The sequence below is a fragment of the Gracilinanus agilis genome, chromosome 5 (assembly GCF_016433145.1).
Source record: "Gracilinanus agilis isolate LMUSP501 chromosome 5, AgileGrace, whole genome shotgun sequence".
Lineage (NCBI taxonomy): Eukaryota > Metazoa > Chordata > Mammalia > Didelphimorphia > Didelphidae > Gracilinanus > Gracilinanus agilis.
This window is the reverse complement of record NC_058134.1, coordinates 283,533,475-283,554,368: the sequence shown is the minus strand read 5'-3', so window position 1 is coordinate 283,554,368 and position 20,894 is coordinate 283,533,475. Positions and strand designations below refer to the sequence as shown.

The 20,894-nt window shown below is 48.3% G+C and overlaps 2 protein-coding genes across 3 annotated transcripts in view; both read left to right on the top strand.

Moving 5' to 3' along the window:
* The window catches only part of IKZF4 (IKAROS family zinc finger 4), a 17,512-nt gene extending 4,140 nt beyond the window's left edge, over nt 1-13,372 (top strand). The window contains exons 1-7 of one of the 2 annotated variants that reach the window (XM_044677561.1): nt 179-224; nt 3,719-3,823; nt 4,739-4,999; nt 5,846-6,013; nt 8,878-9,027; nt 9,947-10,081; nt 11,816-13,372. In XM_044677561.1, the coding sequence (XP_044533496.1) occupies nt 179-224; nt 3,719-3,823; nt 4,739-4,999; nt 5,846-6,013; nt 8,878-9,027; nt 9,947-10,081; nt 11,816-12,576 (1,626 nt within the window). In that variant the 3' untranslated portion in view covers nt 12,577-13,372. Of the gene's footprint in view, nt 1-178; nt 225-3,718; nt 3,824-4,738; nt 5,000-5,845; nt 6,014-8,877; nt 9,028-9,946; nt 10,082-11,815 lie in introns of those variants that run through there. The other variant, XM_044677562.1, reaches the window with a different exon arrangement.
* A 3,383-nt stretch (nt 13,373-16,755) lies between these two features.
* On the top strand, nt 16,756-18,441 carry RPS26 (ribosomal protein S26). The gene is made up of 4 exons (XM_044677637.1): nt 16,756-16,792; nt 17,118-17,295; nt 17,856-17,986; nt 18,340-18,441. The coding sequence occupies exons 1-4, from the start codon at nt 16,790-16,792 to the stop codon at nt 18,373-18,375; spliced, it is 348 nt and encodes a 115-aa protein (XP_044533572.1). The 5' UTR covers nt 16,756-16,789; the 3' UTR covers nt 18,376-18,441.
* Nucleotides 18,442-20,894: the final 2,453 nt, after the last annotated feature.

The window sequence follows — 20,894 nt, the reverse complement described above, 5'->3', positions numbered from 1 at the left end:
TTCTTAGCCCTCCTCACTGCCTTAGGAAAGAGATGCTTTAGCCTCAGTGCCCCCTCCCCGCCATTCTCTCTCAAGCCCTTTCCCCGATCACACAGATACCCCTCCAAGCTGAGCATTTCTTGCCAGCTGCAGCTGTGGGCCCCTGCTCACCCGGCTGCTTGCTGCTGGTGCCTATGAAATGACGGCGGTTCCCCTCACTTCCAGGAATCCATGCTTCCTGGAAGGTGAGTGGCTGGGCTCACCCCTGCCTGCCACCCAGACGCAGACATGCACACACCACCCGCACTCCAGCACCGTTTCCAAGGCGGTGGCTTGCGCTTGCACCCTGGGGTCTCACCAGCAAGGGAAGGATAATGTAAGTTCAGGCAGGAAGTGGACAGAGGGAGGGGGAAGGGGGTTGCTTGGGCCAGGGAGCCAATTCAGAAACAACTCCCGAGCCTGAGGAAAGGGAGAGGGGTGTAGAGAAGGGAGGAGGGAAGGGGGAGGGGGCGTTCCTTGCTATGCTTGCCAAGGATGGGAGAGGGCGTTTGGCGTTGCTAAGCAAAGACAACGGCTTGAGCCGCCTGAGCTAGTGGTGACATCTCGATTAGGCCTTGGGGACCCAGATGGAGCTGCCAGGGGAAAAATGCCAAAGCAGGCCTGGTTGGGACAAGGGGAGAAGAGAAGGAAGCTGGTTAGAGAGAATGGGCACTCAGAAGCAGATGCCTTAGCTTCAAAGAGGTCAAGGAGGCTTCTTCCTCTTCCCAGCCAGGTCCCTACAGTGGGTGTGGGTGTGGGTAGCCAGGGCCTTACTTTGCATCTACCTCGCTTCTTTGGAATAGACCAATTGCCCTGTATCTCAGAGCTCCGTTGCTAAGAAAGAGAGATCTGCTAAAGTCAAGGCCCTGGCAGAAAAGTGTGGAGATTCAAGGTTCTCCTGAATTTCCTGACTGCTTCTTAAGAACAGATACCATTGGAGGGGGATCAGGGAGAGGAAGGCAAGAGCAGAGCACTAGCCTTCCCAGAATGTAAAACAGATATAACCTGGGGGTTATCTCCTCCTTCCCCTGGTCCTAATGGTATGGTTCTAATGGTAAGAAGTTGTGATAACCTTGGTCAGGAATGTTTCTCTGGGACATTAAAGTAGTTTCAGCTTGATTGGTTTGGAGATTTCCCAGAAATTTAGGATTTGAAAATCCCTCTCTGGAGTTCTCGAAGCCTAGAGTTGATCTGATGGATTTCCCAAGGCTAGCTCCTATTTTTCCTATTTTTTTTTTTTGACTAGGATTCAAAGTCCATGGCTTTCCTAGATTGATTTCTGACTTGTGAAACTTAATATTTCATATATTACCTCTTCAGAAGTTAATTTGAGGAGCAGCTAGGTGACTAAGTGGCTAGAGAGCTAGGCACTGAAACCAGAAGTCTTAGGTTCCAATCTGGCCTCAGGCACTTCCTAGTTGTGTGACCCTGGGCAAGTCACTTAACCCCGTTTGCCTAGTCCTTTCCACTCTCCTGCCTTGGAATCAGTAGTATTGTTCCTAAGACAGAAGGTAAGGGTTTTTGTTTTGTTTTATTTTGAAGTTAATTTGAGTATAATCTTCTAGTACTCACCAGGGAAGAAGTGAATGAGAATATTCTTTCCCTTACCTTTATCCTAGAGAGAGCAGCCCTATCCAAGGGTTTCATGAACTGGCAGTACTTGGCTATTAAGAGAATGCTCTTTCTCATGCTTCCAACATCCCTCTCCCCAGGAAACAACTTTATCTAAGAGGAACAGAGGCAGAGCCAATCACTTTTCACAAAGAATCCAGTGCCGTTTCCCAGAAAGTTAACTAATCTTTGTGGCGTTAAGGCTTATATCTCCCTCCCTTCTTGCCCTATCAGGTCATTTAGGACAATTCCATGTTAAGTAAATAAATAATTTGTTAGACATGTTTTCTTTGAGTAGAGGAACTGATTTTACTTTTGTCTCCACCATTTAGCTCTGTGCCTGGCCATGCAGTAAGTGCTTAATAAATGCTTCTTAATTAATTTAAAAGGGTAATATAGTTCCTTTTTTTTAAATTTTTAATTAAAAAAACCCCTTACCTAAGGCAGAAGAGTGGTAAGGTTTAGGCAATGAGGAATAAGTGATTTGCCCAGGGTCACACAGCGATGAAATATCTGAGGCTGGATATGAACCTAGAACCTCCTATCTCTAGGCCTGGCTCTGAATCCACTGAGCCACCTAGTCCCCTACAGATCCTTTTTCCATCATTCCTGTCCCCCAATTCTGTATAATCCCCCAATTAGATTAGGGAGTCTTAGGATGGAATAAGGACCCATCAGCCCACAGCTCTTGGGGCTTTGAGGCATTTTTCTAAAGATGGAGGAGAAAAGAATTCATGTTTGTTTATTTTAAGGTTTGTAAAGCTTTTGGCTCACAACAACTCTGTGAAGTAAGTTAAAGCCTGGGGGCCTCCAAAAGTTAAGTAGAAAAAGGAGGGGGGGGCATGCTTCCTGAGGGATTATTTTCTCTTCTTTGACCAGAGCAACAGAAGGATCACTGGGATGGTCCTCGAATTTCTTACCTTATGAGCATGGGTGGATGTTACAAATTACATCCTCTTTAGAATTCAGACTTCATCTTGTGAGAACAGGTCTCTTCACGAGATCTGGATAAAGCCATAGGTGAATTTCCAGCCTGGGGATAGTATAAGTTCCGTACGCATGTCTGAGGAACAGCGTCTAGGAACATCAGTGTGAGCATGAGGCTAGGTCCACTCTTGCCTGTCTGAGTATGTCTCTCTGTTTGTGTTTGTGATCTGGGTATCTCTGAATGGGTTAGCAGCCATTTATTAACTATTTCCGATGTGTAGTGTAGCATTGCCCCACAATTGACATGAGCCTTCTCCTCAGGGAACCATATAATTTGGTGGAAAACACCTACAATACAACCAAAGAACACACATATAAAGCAACATTTCAGTCACCAAGTGCAAACTGAGTGTGCAAGGGCTTAAGGGACACTAAATAGAGGAGTGTACCATCAGGTAGCTCAGGGTCACAGAAGGAAGACGACCTGGAAGAGGCAAGTTGAAGAGTTTGGGTTTAGACAACCAAGATTGAATCTGTCACTTGAGACAGAATTTTTGGGCAGCTGGGTGGCTCAGTGGATGGAGAGTCAGGCCTAGGGCAAATCTGGCCTCAGACACACTTTTTAGCTGTGTGCCACTGGGCAAGTCACTTAACCCCTTTGCTCGTCTGCCTTGGAACCAATACTTAGTGTCAATTCTAAGATGAAAGGCAAGGGTTTAAAAAAAAAGACAGACTTTGCTCCAGTCCGTGCCTATGAGATGGCCTGCCCATTATCTCTGAGATGAATCCCGATGATTGGGTGAGATATGTAGTAGTACCTAGAGAACACTAGAGCTGGTCTTCCCCAAAGATCCCAGAGGTACCTTTGGGATCCACTGAGGGCTACTTTCCCCAGGAAAACGGGTCCTCCTGAGGCCCCCTGTTCATCTCTTTTCCCCGACTCTCCAGGCCCCAGGCCTTCTTTGCTTCCTGTGGGCGTCAATCACTGATGCTGTTCTTCCCCTCAACCTTATAAAGGGAGGGAGAGGGCCCCAGCCACCCTGTTTTCCTGAGGTCTCAGTGGGGCACGTGGGGCCTTCTTCTCAGTGCTGAGGGGACAAGAGGACACAGGGCTGGGCTCTCCAACTTCACCTCTAACCTTCTTCCGCTTTGTCTCCCCAAGGTAGCGGGGACTCATCTTTGGAGAAGGATTTCAGTGGGGCCCCAGTGGGGCCCTCTGTGAGCACCCCAAATAGTCAGCACTCTTCACCCATCTGCTCTCTTAGTGGTAAGTATCAATCCCCCATTCCCACCTTCAGCTTGAGCCTTATTCCTGTGTCAGGCATTCCTGTTTGCCTTCAGTTCCCTGTTTATCTACAGACCTACAGACCGTTTCCCTGTCATTATCTGTAGCTGGCTTCCAGAACCCTTTAAGAGCACTGGGGATGCCAGTGACCAAGGTTCCCCTGGTTTCTGGAAGAAGTTAAAATAGGTCTGGGTGGTGGGGGTTGGGGTCATGCAGTATGAGCAGGGAAATAGGAGCTAAACAAGTTCAATTGCTGAAGAAGCTTCTAGGTGATGGGGTGTTGGGTGAAGAAGTTGGCAGAAGGTAGAGAACCCTCCTTATTTCACCCTAACTGTCCTGCTCAGGTGGGGGCCTTGTGCCTGCCCCTCTCCAGCTGGGCTTGGATCCCTGACATTCTCTAGATGATTGGAATAGTCAGGAATGTAGGTCAGAGCTAAAGTCAAAGCTCTCTCTCCCACAGACAACTCTTTCTTTCACCCTCCCCACCATTAGCTTTATTGAGTAGAGGGTGGGAGGATAAACTGGGTCATGTATGTCCCCCCCACCTGTGTTCCTTTCCTCCCTTGCTCTCCAGCCCACCTATACCTTTCCCAGCCCCTACCAAACCCAAGACCATCTTGCCACACACACACACACACACACATTTTCTCATCCTAGTAAAAGATGACACCCTACCAACTCTCAATCTTTTCCATCTTGAAGCCTGCTTACCCAGTGAGTGGGTTGGATAGAAAAAGATATTCCAGACCTCAGCAGGACCTGGCGCCCCTCACCATGGCTACTGCATCTTGGATACTGGCTCCTCTTGAATTCTCAAGTCTGGCCCACTTTTCTATACTGGCCCTAAAATGTTCCCCATCTTTTCTTGTCCTAACTTACAAAGCATTTGCCTCCCAGGTAATTCCATCAAGGTGGAGATGTACAGTGATGAAGAGTCGAGCCGACTGCTGGGGCCAGATGATCGGCTTCTGGAGAAGGAGGACAGTGTGATTGTAGAAGACTCATTGTCTGAGCCCCTGGGCTATTGTGATGGGAGTGGCCCAGAGCCTCACTCCCCTGGTGGCATCCGACTGCCCAACGGCAAGCTCAAGTGTGACATCTGTGGTATGGTCTGCATCGGGCCCAATGTGCTTATGGTACATAAGCGCAGTCACACGGGTAAGCAGAAACAGGGCTCGGGGAAGGCTTTGGGATGGGGCTGTGAGTGGGAAAAGGAAAGTGTTTCTTGGGATATTTGGGCAGGAATGTAGGGCAGGAGTTACTAGCAGAAAAGCATTGAGCGGGGAGGGTTTTAGAGGACGCCACATTGAGGGGCAAGGTGGAGGTAGGAAAAGAACGAGCTCTCCCATGACTTATTTCAAACTGGCAGAAAGGGGAACTTGGGCTCCCAGCCTCACCTGCTCCTTCTCAGCACCTCTCTCATTCATCACAATGAGGAGGTGATGACAGGAATTGTTCCCAGGAGGTTTGGGGAAGGTACCATGTTAAGGACTCAAGAATCGTCCTAGGGTAAGCTAAGATTGGGATTCCTGGGGACTGTTTCTGGTTCTTACAACCCCTCCTAGGGTCTCAGTTCTCCCCTTTCCCCCTCTATTTCCCCTCTCCCACCTCCATTAATCTCTTCTCCAAAAATGGACAGATGCTTTCACTTCAGTGCTTCCCCCAGCTTCTAGGACAGAGGAGGTAATTTGGAGTTCAGATTTCGATTAAAGCCAAAAGGCCATCTTGTGCCATTGCCCTTGGAGAGAGACACTGGACTGTCTTTTCCCTCCACCCCACAAATGCCTGGCACCTACCCCCAAACCATTACATTATTACTGCCCTGAGTGAGACTACCCCAAGGAGTAACTAAATAAAGCAGGAATTCCTAAGGCACAGTCCTGCCTGGCACCATAGACCCACCTTGCCTAATAGGGAGGTGTTCTGAGCCAGTTAGGTGGGGGTCGAGTCTGGCCTTAAAAACCCTCTCCCTCCCCTCCCCTCTGGGGTCTGTCTCCCTTGCAGGTGAGAGGCCCTTCCACTGCAACCAGTGTGGTGCCTCATTCACCCAGAAGGGGAACCTGCTGCGCCACATCAAGCTGCACTCAGGGGAGAAGCCCTTCAAATGCCCCTTCTGCAACTATGCCTGCCGCCGGCGAGACGCTCTCACTGGCCACCTCCGCACCCACTCCGGTCAGTGAGCCACAGAGAGGGGAGTAAAAGGGAGGGAGGGTTGTACCTTGGAACTACCCACTCTCCTCCAGCCCCAATCCCAGTCCACCCAAGGCCCTCTGGAATCCCAGTCTTGCAGAAGAAAGGAAGGATGCTCTTTGTATCAGAGAGCTGATCATTCAGTTGTAGGCAAAAGGTAGCAGAAAAGCTTGAAAAAAAATCCTACAAAGTTGATGGTGCCTTGTATCTTTGCCCCTACTTCCTGATCCACAGAACCTTTGTGGGAAATTGCAGGGGATATCTGACAAGACATTTAATATCCACCATGAATTATGCCGAGAAACAAGGGGGATCTGAGGCAGTGGTGGTGTCTCTTAGCTGTCATCCTCCCTGACTTCTGTTTTTGTAAATTTCTCTGGTGCCAGAGCCATCTATTCCCCATTACATCCCCACTTCTGAGCCCTCTTCCCACCCCACCTGTTCCAACTCTAAGCCCCACAGGTGCAAAGAGGCCCCAGCCTTTGCTTCTCCAGGGTTGCTGATTCCTAGATCTCCACACCCCCCCCCCATTCTTTCCTATTTTCCATAAAGGTCCTCCTAGTCTGGAAGGGAAAGAGAGCAGGTGATCCACCCATAAGGTTCTACCTCCTTTCCTCTTCTTAGGGCAAGTGCAGGGCCAGAGGGTGGCAAGGGCTCAGGATCTGGATCAGATTGCCCAGCCCAGCCTGGACAGATGCTCAGCACTGAGTGAGTCTGGTGGGCAGGCAGTGCTTGCCAGCTTCCTCATTCAGCATGGGACTCGTGGCTCGGGCACAGGGCAGAAAAAGAGCTGTGGAGAAGGTTCTGGGAAGCTTCTCTCCGAGAACTCTTCTTGGTGTTGTTTGATCCTCTAAAATTCATGGGGCCAGGGGGATAGGAGAGAAACCCATTTGCCATTTCGCCACCCCAAACCCTTCTTCCTTGTTCTTTCTCCAGGCCTCTGACTCTTCATAGCTCTCCTTCAGAGCTGGGTGGGACCCTTCCACTCCAGGGTTGGAGCAGCAGAAATAGACAAAATACTCCCTTCCCCAACTTTCTGATCCTTCCTCTACACAGATACAAAGCCACTTACAGCCCCCCTTTAGAACCTGTTTGTTTCCCCCACCCAGTGAAATCTGCTGCCTCTTAGCAGTGAGTGGGGCTTAGACTTGAAATGGGAAGGAGGAGGAGTGGGGAGCCTCCCCCTGCTGGTTTGAAACAGGTTGTTTGGGCTCTAGGCTTAGGGACTGCTCACTGCAGGAGTGGGATGGGATGGGTAAGGGGTGGGAGATGGGTGACTGGAGAGCAAAAGTAGAAAGAGATGCTGAAAGGGGTCCAACCTCTCTGGGACTGTGCCAGCATGTTCTTCACAACAGCCAAGAGGGTGGCCCTCCCTAAGGCCTGAGCACTTTGCCACTGGCCTGGTGAAATTAGCCATTCAGGGATGGTTTTCATCTCACCCCTCAAGTGCCAACATTTCTAGAGTGAGACACGAGAGAGCCACCTTCCCTGGCTATGGAGGAGACCCAGCTTCCTAGGGATGCTTTCTCCTGCTTCCTATACATGGACCTTTAAAGGCTGATCAGCAAAACACCATCTTGTGCCCTCTTCTGTGCTGGCAGTGGTTCCCGGTTTCAATGCTGTAGTTGTGTGCATTGCTTTCCTGGCTCTGGATCTGTTCATATAAGGCTTTCCATGTTTCCCTGCATTCTTCCTGTTCATTGTTTTTCACTTCCATTACACTTGCTGACATAGGCTCACAGTTTCTTATCTAACAACCCTCCCCACTGCTCACACCCCACCCTTCAGCTCCAGGCCTCCAAGGGTCCCCCTTTAAGGACAGGGCCTGGACCTGCGATTTCCGTGACATAGGAAAATCTCAGGTAAGGAAGCTCCCTATACCAGTGCAAGCTGACCCATCCTCAGTAGTCTAGAGCAGAGAGCTGCCTAGAGCTTTGAGGGGGTTAAGTGACCAGCTATGTGTAGCAGTGGTGGACTTGAACTCGGGTCTTCTTGATCTGAGGTCAGCTTTCTATCTACTATCCCATGCTGCCTCTTTAAAGGAAGCTTTATATTCTCAATCTTCCTTTTGCCTCTCCTAGAATAATGTTAATGCCTTTATAAAGCAAACTGACCAAAAGAACTGTGTTCTTTCTTATGGGGTAAGGAATCATGTGCTTTTTTTCACATTCCTTTTCTTCTTTATGCCTTCCTTTTCTTTTAAACCCTCATTCTCTTTTTCTCTTCTCTCCCAGTTCAACCTGAGTATCCACAAAGGACACATCTTCTTGATGCCCTTGATAGTTTAGGAGGGGATTGGAATCTAGGGATAGAGAAATCATGTGCAGGAAGCTCAGGCTAGAAATGGAAGCCAGACTAGGAATGGAGTCCAGTGGGAGTTCACTCCCCCTTGACCCCACATACGTTCTGAGAGCTCTTGGTTCACTGCCACTGGCCCAACATTTTCCCCCCAACGAAAGAAAAAATGCGTAAGCAAGAAATCCCCTTTTCTGATAAACACTGCTCTCATCCATCCGCCCCACAGAAAGGTTAAACCACAGCTTGGGGCCCAGGCTCTGATGCCCTGGGGTGTGGCTAGCCTGGCTGCCAAGGCTCTTTGTCCCCATCCTCCCAACTGCAGCATCTGGCCATTGGAGCTGCTCCTGTGCTAACTGGTAAAAGGGTCCTCCAGCTCTCCTAGATCATCCTAGCTCTCTCGGTATATGTTTGCCTCTAGCAGGGGGAGAAAGGGAAGGTAGGAAGAAGTCAAATTTAGGGTCTTCTCTATGCCAGATGGGGAGTGTCTGGGGAGCATAAGTGACCCAAGTACTGTTTCTTCCCCATCCCACCCCCAACCCCAACTCTAGTCTCCTCCCCAACGGTGGGCAAGCCCTACAAGTGCAACTACTGTGGCCGGAGCTACAAGCAGCAGAGTACACTGGAGGAACACAAGGAGCGGTGTCATAACTACCTGCAGTCTCTCAGTACTGAAGCCCAGGCCCTGACTGGACCGCCAGGTGGGGCCACAGGGAAGGCTAAGAATGTTGGGGAGAGGGGCAGCCTGGTAGCACAGTGGATAGAGTGCCAGGTCTGAAGGCGGGAGGTCCTGGGTTCAATTTGACCTCATATACTTCTAGTTATGGGACCCTGGGCAAGTCACTTAATCTCAATTGCCCAGTCCTTAATGCTCTTTTACCTTGGAATCAATACTTAGTAGTGATTCTAAGACAGAAGGTAAGGATTTAAAAAAACATACTAGAGAGAAAGGGGGGTACTGGTCAATATCTCCAAAGTGAGAGGTGATCACCTCAGCAGGGTAGATGCAGGGTGACCAGCTTTGCCCCTTGTGTGCAGAACCTTCTATGTATTAGGTGTGATGGGGAGGTCTAGAGCAGGATACCTGTTTTGTGCCCTGTACCCTTTAGATAGTATTTGATTAAGCCCACAAACCCCTTTTAAATATACAAAATAACATAGGATTACAAAGGAAACCAATTCTAATGAAATTCGTTGATCAGAATTTCTTTAAAAACAAGATCCTAGATTTCCCGTTAAAGAATCCTTGAAGTAGAAAAGGAGACACAATCCTTACCCTCCATCTAATGAGAGAGATAGAGAAGATCCAGATAGAAGATGGGCTTTGGACAAGATGACCTCTAATGTCCCTTTCCTCACTGAATCCATGCTCCTCTATATAAAAGCATATAATTTATGTATGGAAGTATTAGAAATATTGCTAGAGTGGATTTCAGGGGAGGTTAGGTAGGCTAAGCTTAAACCCTGAGGAACATGGAGTGTGTATAATCTGCCTTGGTCACTGCCTCACTATTTGCTGGGCCTAAAAGCTGGCTGGAGTTTGCTGCCCCTGGCTTGTTCCTACGATGCTGTCCCAGACTGACCCTCTCTCCTCTCACTCTACTGCTACTTCTCCACCAGGTGATGACATGCGTGACCTAGAGATGGTGCCAGATTCCATGCTACTACACTCGTCCTCCGAGCGGCCAACTTTTATTGACCGCCTGGCCAACAGCCTAACCAAACGCAAGCGTTCCACACCACAGAAGTTTGTGGGTAAGACACTCAGATGAATGGGAGAAGGGTGGGAAGGGCAGCAAAAAATAAAGGGGAGAGTTCTCTGTTCCCACAGCCCTTCTGAATCACTGGGACCTGAGATAATAAAAATAATAATCATAATTAATACATGGTGTTTTAAGGCTTCCCCAGAATCATGGCTAAAGCACCTACTAGAGCTGTATCTTTCTTCCTTTCTCCACCACACCAGCTCTAGTAGTCTTCCAACCAGCTCTGCTCCTAAGGAGGTCATAATTAGATCTAGGTAGCCAGATGTGGAATCAGAAGACCTGGGTCCAAGTGTAGACTCAAAAACATCCTGGCTATGATCCTAAGCAGGTCCCTTGATTTCTCAGTGCTCCGGGAAGTACTCTGAGACTAGGGGCTACAAAGCAGATGGAGACCTGCATTGGGAGGGGGAGCTTCCTCACCTGGAAGGTCCCTGTACCAAACAAATCACAAGGCTCAGTCTCAGTGCCTGAAGGTTTGCAAAGCATTCCACATCTGTTATCTCATCTGGTTCTCAACCTGTGAAGGAGGGGCAATTATTATCTCCATTTTACAAATGAGGAAACTGAGGTTATAAAGGTCTGAGAGTCACATAGCAGGCAAGTGTTTGAGTTAGGATTTAAACTTGGATATCCTGAAGACTCTCCACTCTGCCAGAGGTGCCAAGTCTCAGGCCAGAAACAGATTAAGAATGTAGTTGGGAGGCAGACCTATAGATAGGAGGTCCTAGGTTCAAATTTGGCCTCAAGACACTTCCTAGCTGTGTGACCCTGGGCAAGTCACTTAGCCCCCATTGCTTAGCCCTTGACTCAGAACTAATACACAGTATTGATTCTAAGATGGAAGGTAAGGATTTAAAAAAGAAAGAATGAATGTAATTGAGAAATATTTAACAAAATAAATGACAATACACCAGAACCAAGATGCTGTTAGTATATGGTTTTCTCAGCTCATATGAGGTCTGCAGGGATCCCGTGGTACAGGTTAATGACCCCATCATTGGAAACCCCTCCAGATATAATCTTGGGAACAGAGCTGTTTAAAAGGAATCCATGGGGCAGCTGGGTAGCTCAGTGGAGTGAGAGTCAGGCCTAGAGACAGGAGGTCCTAGGTTCAAATCCGGCCTCAGACACTTCCCAGCTGTGTGACCCTGGGCAAGTCACTTGACCCCCATTGCCCACCCTTACCAATCTTCCACCTATGAGACAATACACTGAAGTACAAGGGTTTTAAAAAAAAAAAAAAGGAATCCATGTCTGTAGCTGCTGTGGGTGGAAAAGAAAGAAAAAGCAGAAGCAGGAAGGAAGTCAGACTTTACAGGGAGCTTCCCAGCAGTCAGGAATGGAAAAGAATCCCATTCCCTAGAACCTATGACAATAGGAGCAAAACTTCTCTTCTCTGTCCTGGCCTGAGTGATCCCTGCTTCTCTGGCCCTGCCACAGGCCCCAGAGGGTGTTGTGGGGGATCATGGCTCAGGGTCTTTTGACTGCCCAGGTGGCCACCTAACTTCCTTATACCTGTTTTCTCATCTCCTATTAAAGAAAGGAGTTGGACTAGAGAGTCCTCTGATTTTAGGAAAGCAGTAGTCTGTGCTGCTTGGATCCTGGCCTCTGGTTCAGGAGTGGGCCTCTGGTCATGGGCATCTGGGAGGTGAGCCTTACGAGAGAGTGGCATACCGAGAAGTGCCATCCTTTGGGAGCTCAAGTACTTTCTCCTTCCCTGCAGGTGAGAAGCAGATGCGCTTTAGCCTCTCCGATCTCCCCTTTGACATGAATTCAGGTGGCTATGAGAAGGATGTGGAGCTGGTTGCACATCCCAGTTTGGAGCCCGGCTTTGGCTCACTAGCCTTTGTGGGCGCAGAACACCTACGCCCACTCCGCCTTCCACCTGCCAACTGCATCTCAGAGCTCACACCTGTCATAAGTTCTGTCTACACCCAGATGCAGCCCCTTCCTGGCCGACTAGAGTTACCTGGAACCCGGGAAGCCAGCGAGGGGCATGAGGACCTGGTTGACGGGGGCCCCCTCCTCTACCGGGCTCGGGGTCCCCTGGCTGACCCTGGGGTCTCCCCCAGCAATGGCTGCCAGGACTCCACAGACACAGAGAGCAACCATGAGGAGCGGGGTGGGGGAATTATAACGACCCCTCAGTGTCCCCCAAATCAGCCAGTTTCTGCTCTGGTTGTGGGGAGCCGGCCCAGCCCTGCCTACGCCAAAGAGGACCCCAAGATGCAGGAAGGGCTCCCCCGGAGTGCCCCCAGCTCTGCCAAGGACATGCTGCGGGTGGTGGGTGAGGACGGAGAGCCAGTGAAGGCCTTCAAGTGTGAGCACTGCCGCATCCTCTTCCTGGACCACGTCATGTTCACCATCCACATGGGCTGCCACGGCTTCAGGGACCCTTTTGAGTGCAACATCTGTGGCTACCACAGCCAGGACCGGTACGAGTTCTCCTCCCACATTGTCCGAGGGGAACACAAGGTGGGCTAGTGCTGTCCGGCCTCCCCTGCTGTCTTCTACCCATCCCTTCAGAGGTGTCCAGCCCTCCCATCTCACACCTTCCCCCCCACCCCCACCCCACCACTGTCCACTTTTCTATCCGACTCAGTTTTGCTTTTGTAGCCTGTGTGACACACAGTCCTAGTCCCTGGCTGCCTGATTTCACACTTGACTCCTCACCATTCCTCCCCTCTCCTTTCTTCAAGTTGCCAAGCAGATTTATTTAAGCGTTGTGATGAAACAGGTCTTTTGTTTTTCTTTTTCCCAGCCTTCCGCCTCCCGAATTCACACTAAGTTATTTAGTAAGATGATTAGATGAAGGGTTTTTTTGCCCTCTCAAAAAAAAAAAAGCCCATCTCACACCTGCCACCCCTCTCCCTCATTCTCTTCTCTGTCCAAGCCTCATTTCCCTCTCTCTTCCAGCTTCCTCCACATCCCTAGGACAATGGGGCGGGAAGCTCTCTGGAGTTTGGAGGGGCATTGGCCTACTGCTGTCCCTGATCCTCACCCCTCACTTACACTGCCAGATTCCTCAGTTCCGGTGCCGGTGCCTCCTGGCCCCACCATAGCTCTGTGGCATTATATCTCCTCTCTGGGACACCCCTTCCCTGGCACTCCATACCTCTCTGCCCTCTCACCTTGGGCAGCTTGCACTGTTCTTGAATGAATGAATGAATGAAGGATTTCCCCCACTTAGGGGGCTGAGGGGGTTGAAAAAGTTCACTCCAGGGCACTGTGAGGCTCAGAATCCTCTCCCTTGTTCCCCTAATAATATGAATACTCTGAAGCCCGCATTTGCACTCTGGGTCTCCCACTAGGATGTGATGGCCTCTCCCTTCAACCTCACCGAGGCTGTTCTGGTCCTACAACAGTCTGTGTGCTCAGTGGTGGCTTCCCTCCACTTGGGGCACTTCAATCTGCTCTTCTCAGGGGTGAAAGCTGGGTCCATACCTTTTTCTGTCTCTGAAGCATTGGGAGGAAAAGATCCTCACCTAAAAGAAAGCAGGGACCGGGAGAAGGCAAGAGTCTTGTCTTTCTGTCAGTGCTTCTTCACCTGACTCCCTCACCCCAGAAACCTCTCTAGGCACTCAGGGGCTCATATCCCACCATATGAAAAACCAGTGAAGTCTATTGCTGCCTGAAGACAAGGAGGAGACCCAGCCCTTCAGTCTTGCTGCCTTCACCCCTCCCCAGCAGGGATTACCATCCCATTCTTGAGCTTTGAGGCTCCATCCTCAGGGCCAGTGGTCACAAGAATGGGATGTTTCTTTCCTCACTTTTAATTATTTCAGTATAACCAAAAATGATTCCAGGGTGGGCATGTGCCCCTACCCCTACCTGCCCCCTGCCCCAGGGAGACTGGGTCCAGCACATCTGGACTGAGGGCATCCTTCACTGCCCCCTTCATGCCTGGTGCCAAGGAAGCAGGGAAGGAAAGAATCATTTCTCTCCTGATTCCTGAAGCATGCTTGGCTGCTTTCGTTGGTGTGGGAGGGAGGCAGAAGCCCCTAGGAAGGGGCAGCATCTCTATTCACATGGAGTCCTGGCCCAGGGCCACAGCCACCTGGCTCTCCTGCTTCCTTGAGGTTCAAACCAAAGGCTGTTTTTTTTTTTAATATGTTAAAAAAAAAAAAAACAAAAACAAAAACACAACCACCTCACAAGTTGTAACACTTGGTCCTCTCTTTCCTCTCTCCTCTTGCTTTTCCCAACCCCCCTTTCCTCATTGCCTCTTCTGCCTCTTCTCCTTCCTTAGGGATCTGATAGGGGTCCCCAGGGAAGGATGCTGCAGGGTTGGCTGGGGGACAGAACCCAGGATTGAGGTACTCGGGCCTCTGAGAGGAGTCTGTCCTACCCCTTTGTGAGGAGATCCTAAAACAGTTTTCTCCTCTTCCTCTTCTACCCTGAGGCCACTCAGATGAGATTCAGATCTTTGTAGAGCTGTGGTCTCTCGGTCCCTCCTGGATGATGTAGCAATAACCAGATACCACCAGGAAGGTGGGGAATGGGGGCACAGGGACAGGGAGGGATCTCGAAGGAAAGGTTCTGCCTCCCTATTCCATTTGAGCAGATCTGGACATCGAGGCCCTGTCTAGACCTTCTTCCCTTTCCCATCTGGGAACTACTCAGTATTCTGCTTGTGACAGTGACTCCCATAGGGACTGTTCCCTTCTGGGAGATCAGAGCCTTAGGGTCCTACCCACATTTTTTCCACAATCCCCTCCCCCAGAAATTTCAAAACAAAACAAGAAATCATGTTCTGAGGCTATTGCCATGCCCAGGAGAGCAGAGACATCGGGGCTGGGAGCAAGGTAAGACTCTAAGGAGGGGAAGAGGAGGACACCATCACTTTCTAGATCATCACTGCACTTTAACCAAGGTCTTAGGTACAAAGTCCTACTTCCCTAGAGCCCCCCCTGGCTCTGGGACCTCAAATGTGCTCACTCCTCCTCCCAGCTCCTTTTGTTAAAAAAAAGGAAAAAAGAAAAAAAAACCCAACCACCCTGAAACCCATGGGGAGGAAAGAGGTGTTTTCCTTTTCTAACAAAATTCAAAAACAAGAAAACCCTTTCTAAGCGATACTTTTCCAAACCTTTGTTGTTTTCTTTTTGTGTCTGTCTCTAAGCTGTGGAGGGATTTTTGTAACACTCTTAGCAGCTTCTTTCCTTGTGTACATATTATATATATATATATTTTTAATCAGACATTATGATGAACAAAAAAAGAAAAAAAGAAAAAAAAGAAGAAAGTGCAATACCACCTCTGTCCTCCTTCTCTCTCCCAGGGTTTTCATTTGTATCCTAGACTTGGTGTCTTTCTTGATCCCTGTCCTCTCTGCCTCTTCTGGGTTCTCCTACCCCTCCCTTTTTTTGGAGACTTCTTCTCTTTCCCTTCTTAAGGGGAGTCAAACTTGCTTTTGAGACTTAACAGCGAAGCGTTTTGTATCTGTAATATATTGTAAGTAAATATTTGTGTAATGAAGAATATACTACTGTAAGTTTTGTACTGTACTGGCTGAAGGTCTGTTATAAATAAACATGAGTAATTTAACACCTCCTGTCTTTGCAAACTTGCTCTGCTTTGCTGTTCTGGAGAAGAGGAGGAGGAGGAGGAGGAGGAGGAGGGAAATGCCTTCATATGTTTTTATTCAGATTCATTTTGCCCCTGACAAGAAGCCGATTTGGTGATGTAAAAAGAGTTTGAGAAAGCAAGAAGGGCCCAAATAAAACTGCTGCAGCGATAAGAGTTTAACTGAAAGGGACTGGATGGACTCCATAGTGCAATCAAGAGTTCTAAAATCTGGGATGGGAGTTGCAAAGACTTGATCCTCGGCTTGCTATCAGGATATCAGAATAGACTTTCCAGGCAGAAGGGCAGGCGATTTGCCTGGGGAAAGCATTGACTATGCACCGAGTGGCACGCTAGCCACCATGGGCATTAAGGATGACCGGGAACCTGCTGCCTGCAAGCCTACACCCGACTCGGAGGGCTGGGCTCCACCCTCGCGGGCCTAAGCGGCTTTGCAAGGATTTAACAGGAAGGGGGAGCCCCTGGGCTTAATACTGGCTAGGGGACGGGATAGAGCTCCAGGGATTCAACTTCTGCCTTTCTGTCCCCATTCTTGAAAGAAAAGGAAGCTGAAACCACCAGGAAGGTTGGGGGAACAAGAGAGCAGGGCGTGGAAAAGCTAGCTTTCCTTTGTCGGCGAAACCCTGGTTTTTGGGCCCAGGGAGGTCTCTGAACTACAGCTCCCATCGCGCACGTAGGGTTACCTGTGCACTCGAACTACATTTCCCAAAAGGCAGTCCTCCACTTTGCCTTCTACCCCATGGACTACAACTCCCGGCGTTCCCCAGGACACCACAACTGACCAGCTACAACTCCCAGCAGCGCTTCTGGGAAAGCCAGAGCCTCGCGGAGCTTGTTGGGAAATTATTTACACTTGTATTCTTCCACTAAGTAAGAAAATAATCCCTCGGGGGCTCTGCCTCTGAGCCGAAAACAACTCCAGAAACCTCTTCTAAAAGAGTAGATGGACCCCTTAAGAACTAAGACCTTTTGTTAAGTGAGTCCTGGGGTTGATTTGTCTCCGGGGGGGGGGGGGGAGGGCTTTATGTGCACGCATGCGTACGCGCATGGATCTCTGGGTATATAAGAGGGATCGTGGCGGAGCCGGATCCTTTTTCGGTTTCTGGCTTACAAGATGGTAAGGAAGCTACGTGTTTTGGTGGGGTTTGCCGTGTTTAGGAGGGCTGGGCCCGAGGTTTTTGGAGTGGGATAATAGAGAGCACCCGAGGCCTTTGAAGATGGGGAGTAAAGACTCCGGCCACAGGTTGGCAAGACTGCACAGCAGGTGAGGGAGGGAGGCAGCTGAGAGGACGGGGAGGCAGGCGCGCTGGCCCCGGCTGAGGGGCCACCTAGAGTTGCTGTCCCGGTAGGTGGGAGCGGGGCCTTGGGGGGGGGGGGGAGAAGCTGCACTCACGGGGAAAGCCCTCAGTAGCCCCGCGTGACTCTACCACCCGTCGCCGCAGACCAAGAAGAGGAGGAACAACGGGCGTGCCAAGAAGGGCCGCGGCCACGTGCAGCCCATCCGCTGCACCAACTGCGCCCGCTGCGTGCCCAAGGACAAGGCCATCAAGAAGTTCGTAATCCGCAACATCGTGGAGGCCGCGGCCGTCAGGGACATCTCCGAGGCCAGCGTCTTCGACTGTAAGTCCAGCCCCGGGTTTGGTCCCGCCAGAAGGCCGCCCGGCCAGACTCTTTAGTAGTTCTAGTTCTGCCGCCCCCAAAGTGACCACCATTCCCCGATTCATTTGGCGGTTGAAATTACGTAGGTGACAGGAACGCTGAGTTTGAAATGGGTCCCTACCTGGCGAAGTGCTTTTGATCTCCTTAACTGGGAATTGAAAGTTAAGCTTAGATGTGACGTCTTTTCAAGTCAACAGGTAGCAGGCTATTCTGATTAAGGGTTAAAAGTTTATTTTCCTGTACCAGAAATTTACGTAAGTATTACATATAGCCGACCAGTGATTCAGGAGCATATTCAACTAGTTAATATCAGAAGTGGGACATGAAACTAGACCTCCAAGAATCTGGAGTGTTTGTAGAGTCCGACCCTGCACCCTTTGGGGAGGGTGGCCAAACCTGTGCTCTCCACCTTAAATCCTTTTGTGAAACAAGAGTTCTCTGAAGAATTTTAATATATTTGTATATGTTTTGGGAGAAACACGATGTCTCAATTTAAGCACTAATACTTGTTCCTTCACCAGCCTACGTGCTGCCCAAACTGTATGTGAAACTACATTACTGTGTGAGCTGCGCGATCCATAGCAAAGTAGTGAGAAATCGATCCCGTGAGGCAAGAAAGGATCGGACACCCCCACCCCGCTTCAGACCTGCAGTAAGTTTCTTAACTGGGACGAGTACAAAAAGGAAAGGGAGATAGGGAGAGGCTACTAGGATTGCTTGGGATTGAGAAGTTTACTAAGAAAAGATCCCTGTTCCGGAAGAGATTACTCTTAAGGGGGAAATGACAAAATGAAAATAAGTTTTATGGGGGTCTCCAAAGATAAATGAGGTATGGTTGGAACTAAACTACTCCTGGAAAATGTTGAGTTGAAAAGGGGGCTGGATGGTTGGGTTTTTTTATTCTGATTAAAGATAGCTCTTCAAAACATAACCAATTCATTATTAATCTGACCTGTATACAGTCAATACATATATCCTAAATAACTATCTATCTTACTTTTTTAGGGTGCTGCCCCCAGACCCCCTCCAAAGCCTATGTAAAGAGCTCTATCTGCCCATTGAACCACTGAACCACTCAGAGGAAAATAAAATGGTTGGTTTACCTTATATTGTGCCTGGTGTGTCTATCTTTTGATTTAAAAAAAAAAAACCTGAATATAAAATTAGTGCCCTTGGCACAGCCTACTCAAGGACAGACAATTTTCTGAAGACTATAAGTAGAGAAAATAACAGGGGAGTACCAAACTCAACAAAAAGTTTATCATTAGGGGGCGGTTGGGTAGCTTAGTGGATTGAGAGCCAGGCCTAGAGACAGGAGGTCCTAGGTTCAAATCTGGCCTCAGCCACTTCTCAGCTGTGTGACCCTAGGCAAGTCACTTGACCCCCATTGCCTAACCCTTACCACTCTTCTGCCTTGGAGCCAATACACAGTATTGACTCGAAGATGAAGGTATGGGTTTTAAAAAAAAAGTCTATCATTAGAGCCTTGGATCAAGGTTTGTGCTTGGGTAGCTGGAGGGTTTTATGAAATACTGATTTGATTACCTATATCCTATATCCTTGAGGTATCACATTATCTTTGTCCTTTGAAGCAAGTTAATTTCTTGTAATTTTACACAAAATTAAATTAAAAGTTGACAGTTTTAGTACCTCAGTTATCTTGGACTTGTTATTGTCTGGCCAGAAGCCCTTGGGTAGGTATCTTGAAAACAGGTAAGAATTAACTGTAAAGTAAAATAATACATGAAGAGGAGAGCTGGTAATGTGAAGCCAATGATAATTGGGCACCTTGGGAAATTGGGTCTAGAAAGACTGAGAATGGGGGACCTAGCCAGGTTACTTAAATACCAGGTGATACCTGAATTATCCTTATGTCTTTTTAGAGAGTTATTTATATTATAATTGATTTTATGATAACCCTGTGAAGTAGATAACAATTTTTATCCAACCTGTTATCTAGCCTGTTCAGTTTTTTAAGATTCTACTTGTAAAATCTGAGTTATCTGGATCTCCATCAGGAAGAACAACTTCAGTCTAGACCAGCTATTAAAAGCTAGATGGCTAAAGTTGTGGAATACTTCACTTTCAGACCCCTCATGCCTTTGGTGTTCTCCTGTCCATAAAAGGTTTCTATTTGAGTCACAAAGACCCTTGTAGTTGGGAACCTAAAGTGGTCAAAGGTACTGGTAGGTTATATTCAAATTGGATACCTGTGTTGTAAAAAGGGCAAGTTAAAACCTTTCTACAAGGTGAAGATTTTAAAGACTAGGTACTTCAGAATGGAGGAACATTTATGTCACATCCAAAAAATTATTAAAGTAGGAACTGAATGTGAGCAGAGACAACACTGGTGAGATAAGTGATCCATTGATCTGTGATTACAAAACTCAGAAGTGGAAGAAGAGGACTGGGGAGGAAAGAAAGGAATTCACAATGTACATGTTGGTTTTGAGATCTCTAGGACATCCATTCAAGTTCAGGTGGTGCAAAACAAATGCTTGGGGAAACAGCTATAATCTAGATCTGAGCATCATAATTAAACAATTTGATGAGCCTGGTGGAGATCACCAGGATCAGGTGTGCATTTTCCATTAAGAAGGGGGTGTTGTGGTTGATTTGAGAATGGAGCTATTAGGTGGGATTAATGAGAACCCTGTCAGATATTGCAGAGAAATTGAGAACTGAACATTGGGGAAAAAAGACCATTTTGAGGCCAGAGAAGTAAAGAAGCTAGCCAGTTAAAGGTTCTAGCCTGGGAGGAAGAAGCAAAATGGAGGACAGCTCAAGAAAGTATTAAATGGTGGAAGGATAGGTGGTCATGGTCCTGGTAAAGTTTAAGGTTGGGCAATGATGAAGTGATAGGATCCTCAGATAAAGAAAGCACAGCCTTCTTCAGGACTAGAAGTGAATTCACTTGTGAGTGATGTTGAGGATGAAATGCTAATGGTACTAGAAGAATTTAAGGAAATCTAGGAAAACGTAAAAGGTATCTAGTGACACTGAGAATAGTGCGCATAGAGAGGGAGCTTTTAGAAAATCAGAACATACATTTTGGCTAAGTGATGTCATCATGATGCTCCAGAGGGCATGACCTTTCCCAGTTCTAGAAGACATCAAAATCGGCGATTCTTTGGAAGGCCTCTGGCTTTAACAGTATGTGGTGTACCCAGAGAAAAGGGATGTTTAATGCTCTAGGAAGACACTTCCTGCCTCATTGTGATGGAAATTGCTCTATGGCAGCGTTCCTTAATTATCCTTTGTGCTATATGATGCTGATCTGAGGCAGCTAGGTTCAAATCTGGCCCCAGATAGTGGTAATGTAAAATGGGGATAACTATGGCACCCACATCCCAGGGGTGTGAAAATCAAATGAGATCATTTCTTAGGGCAGTGCCTTACACATAGTAGGCACTTAATGCTGCTTTCCCCTCCGCCTTAATTGAGTACTTTCTTTGATTTTGTTATCTTAAATGTCTCAATCTATACTCAGCAATCTTGTCATTTTATTGTCCCTCAGTTCATTGGATCCCATAGTCACATCAATTATCACAATTGTCCCC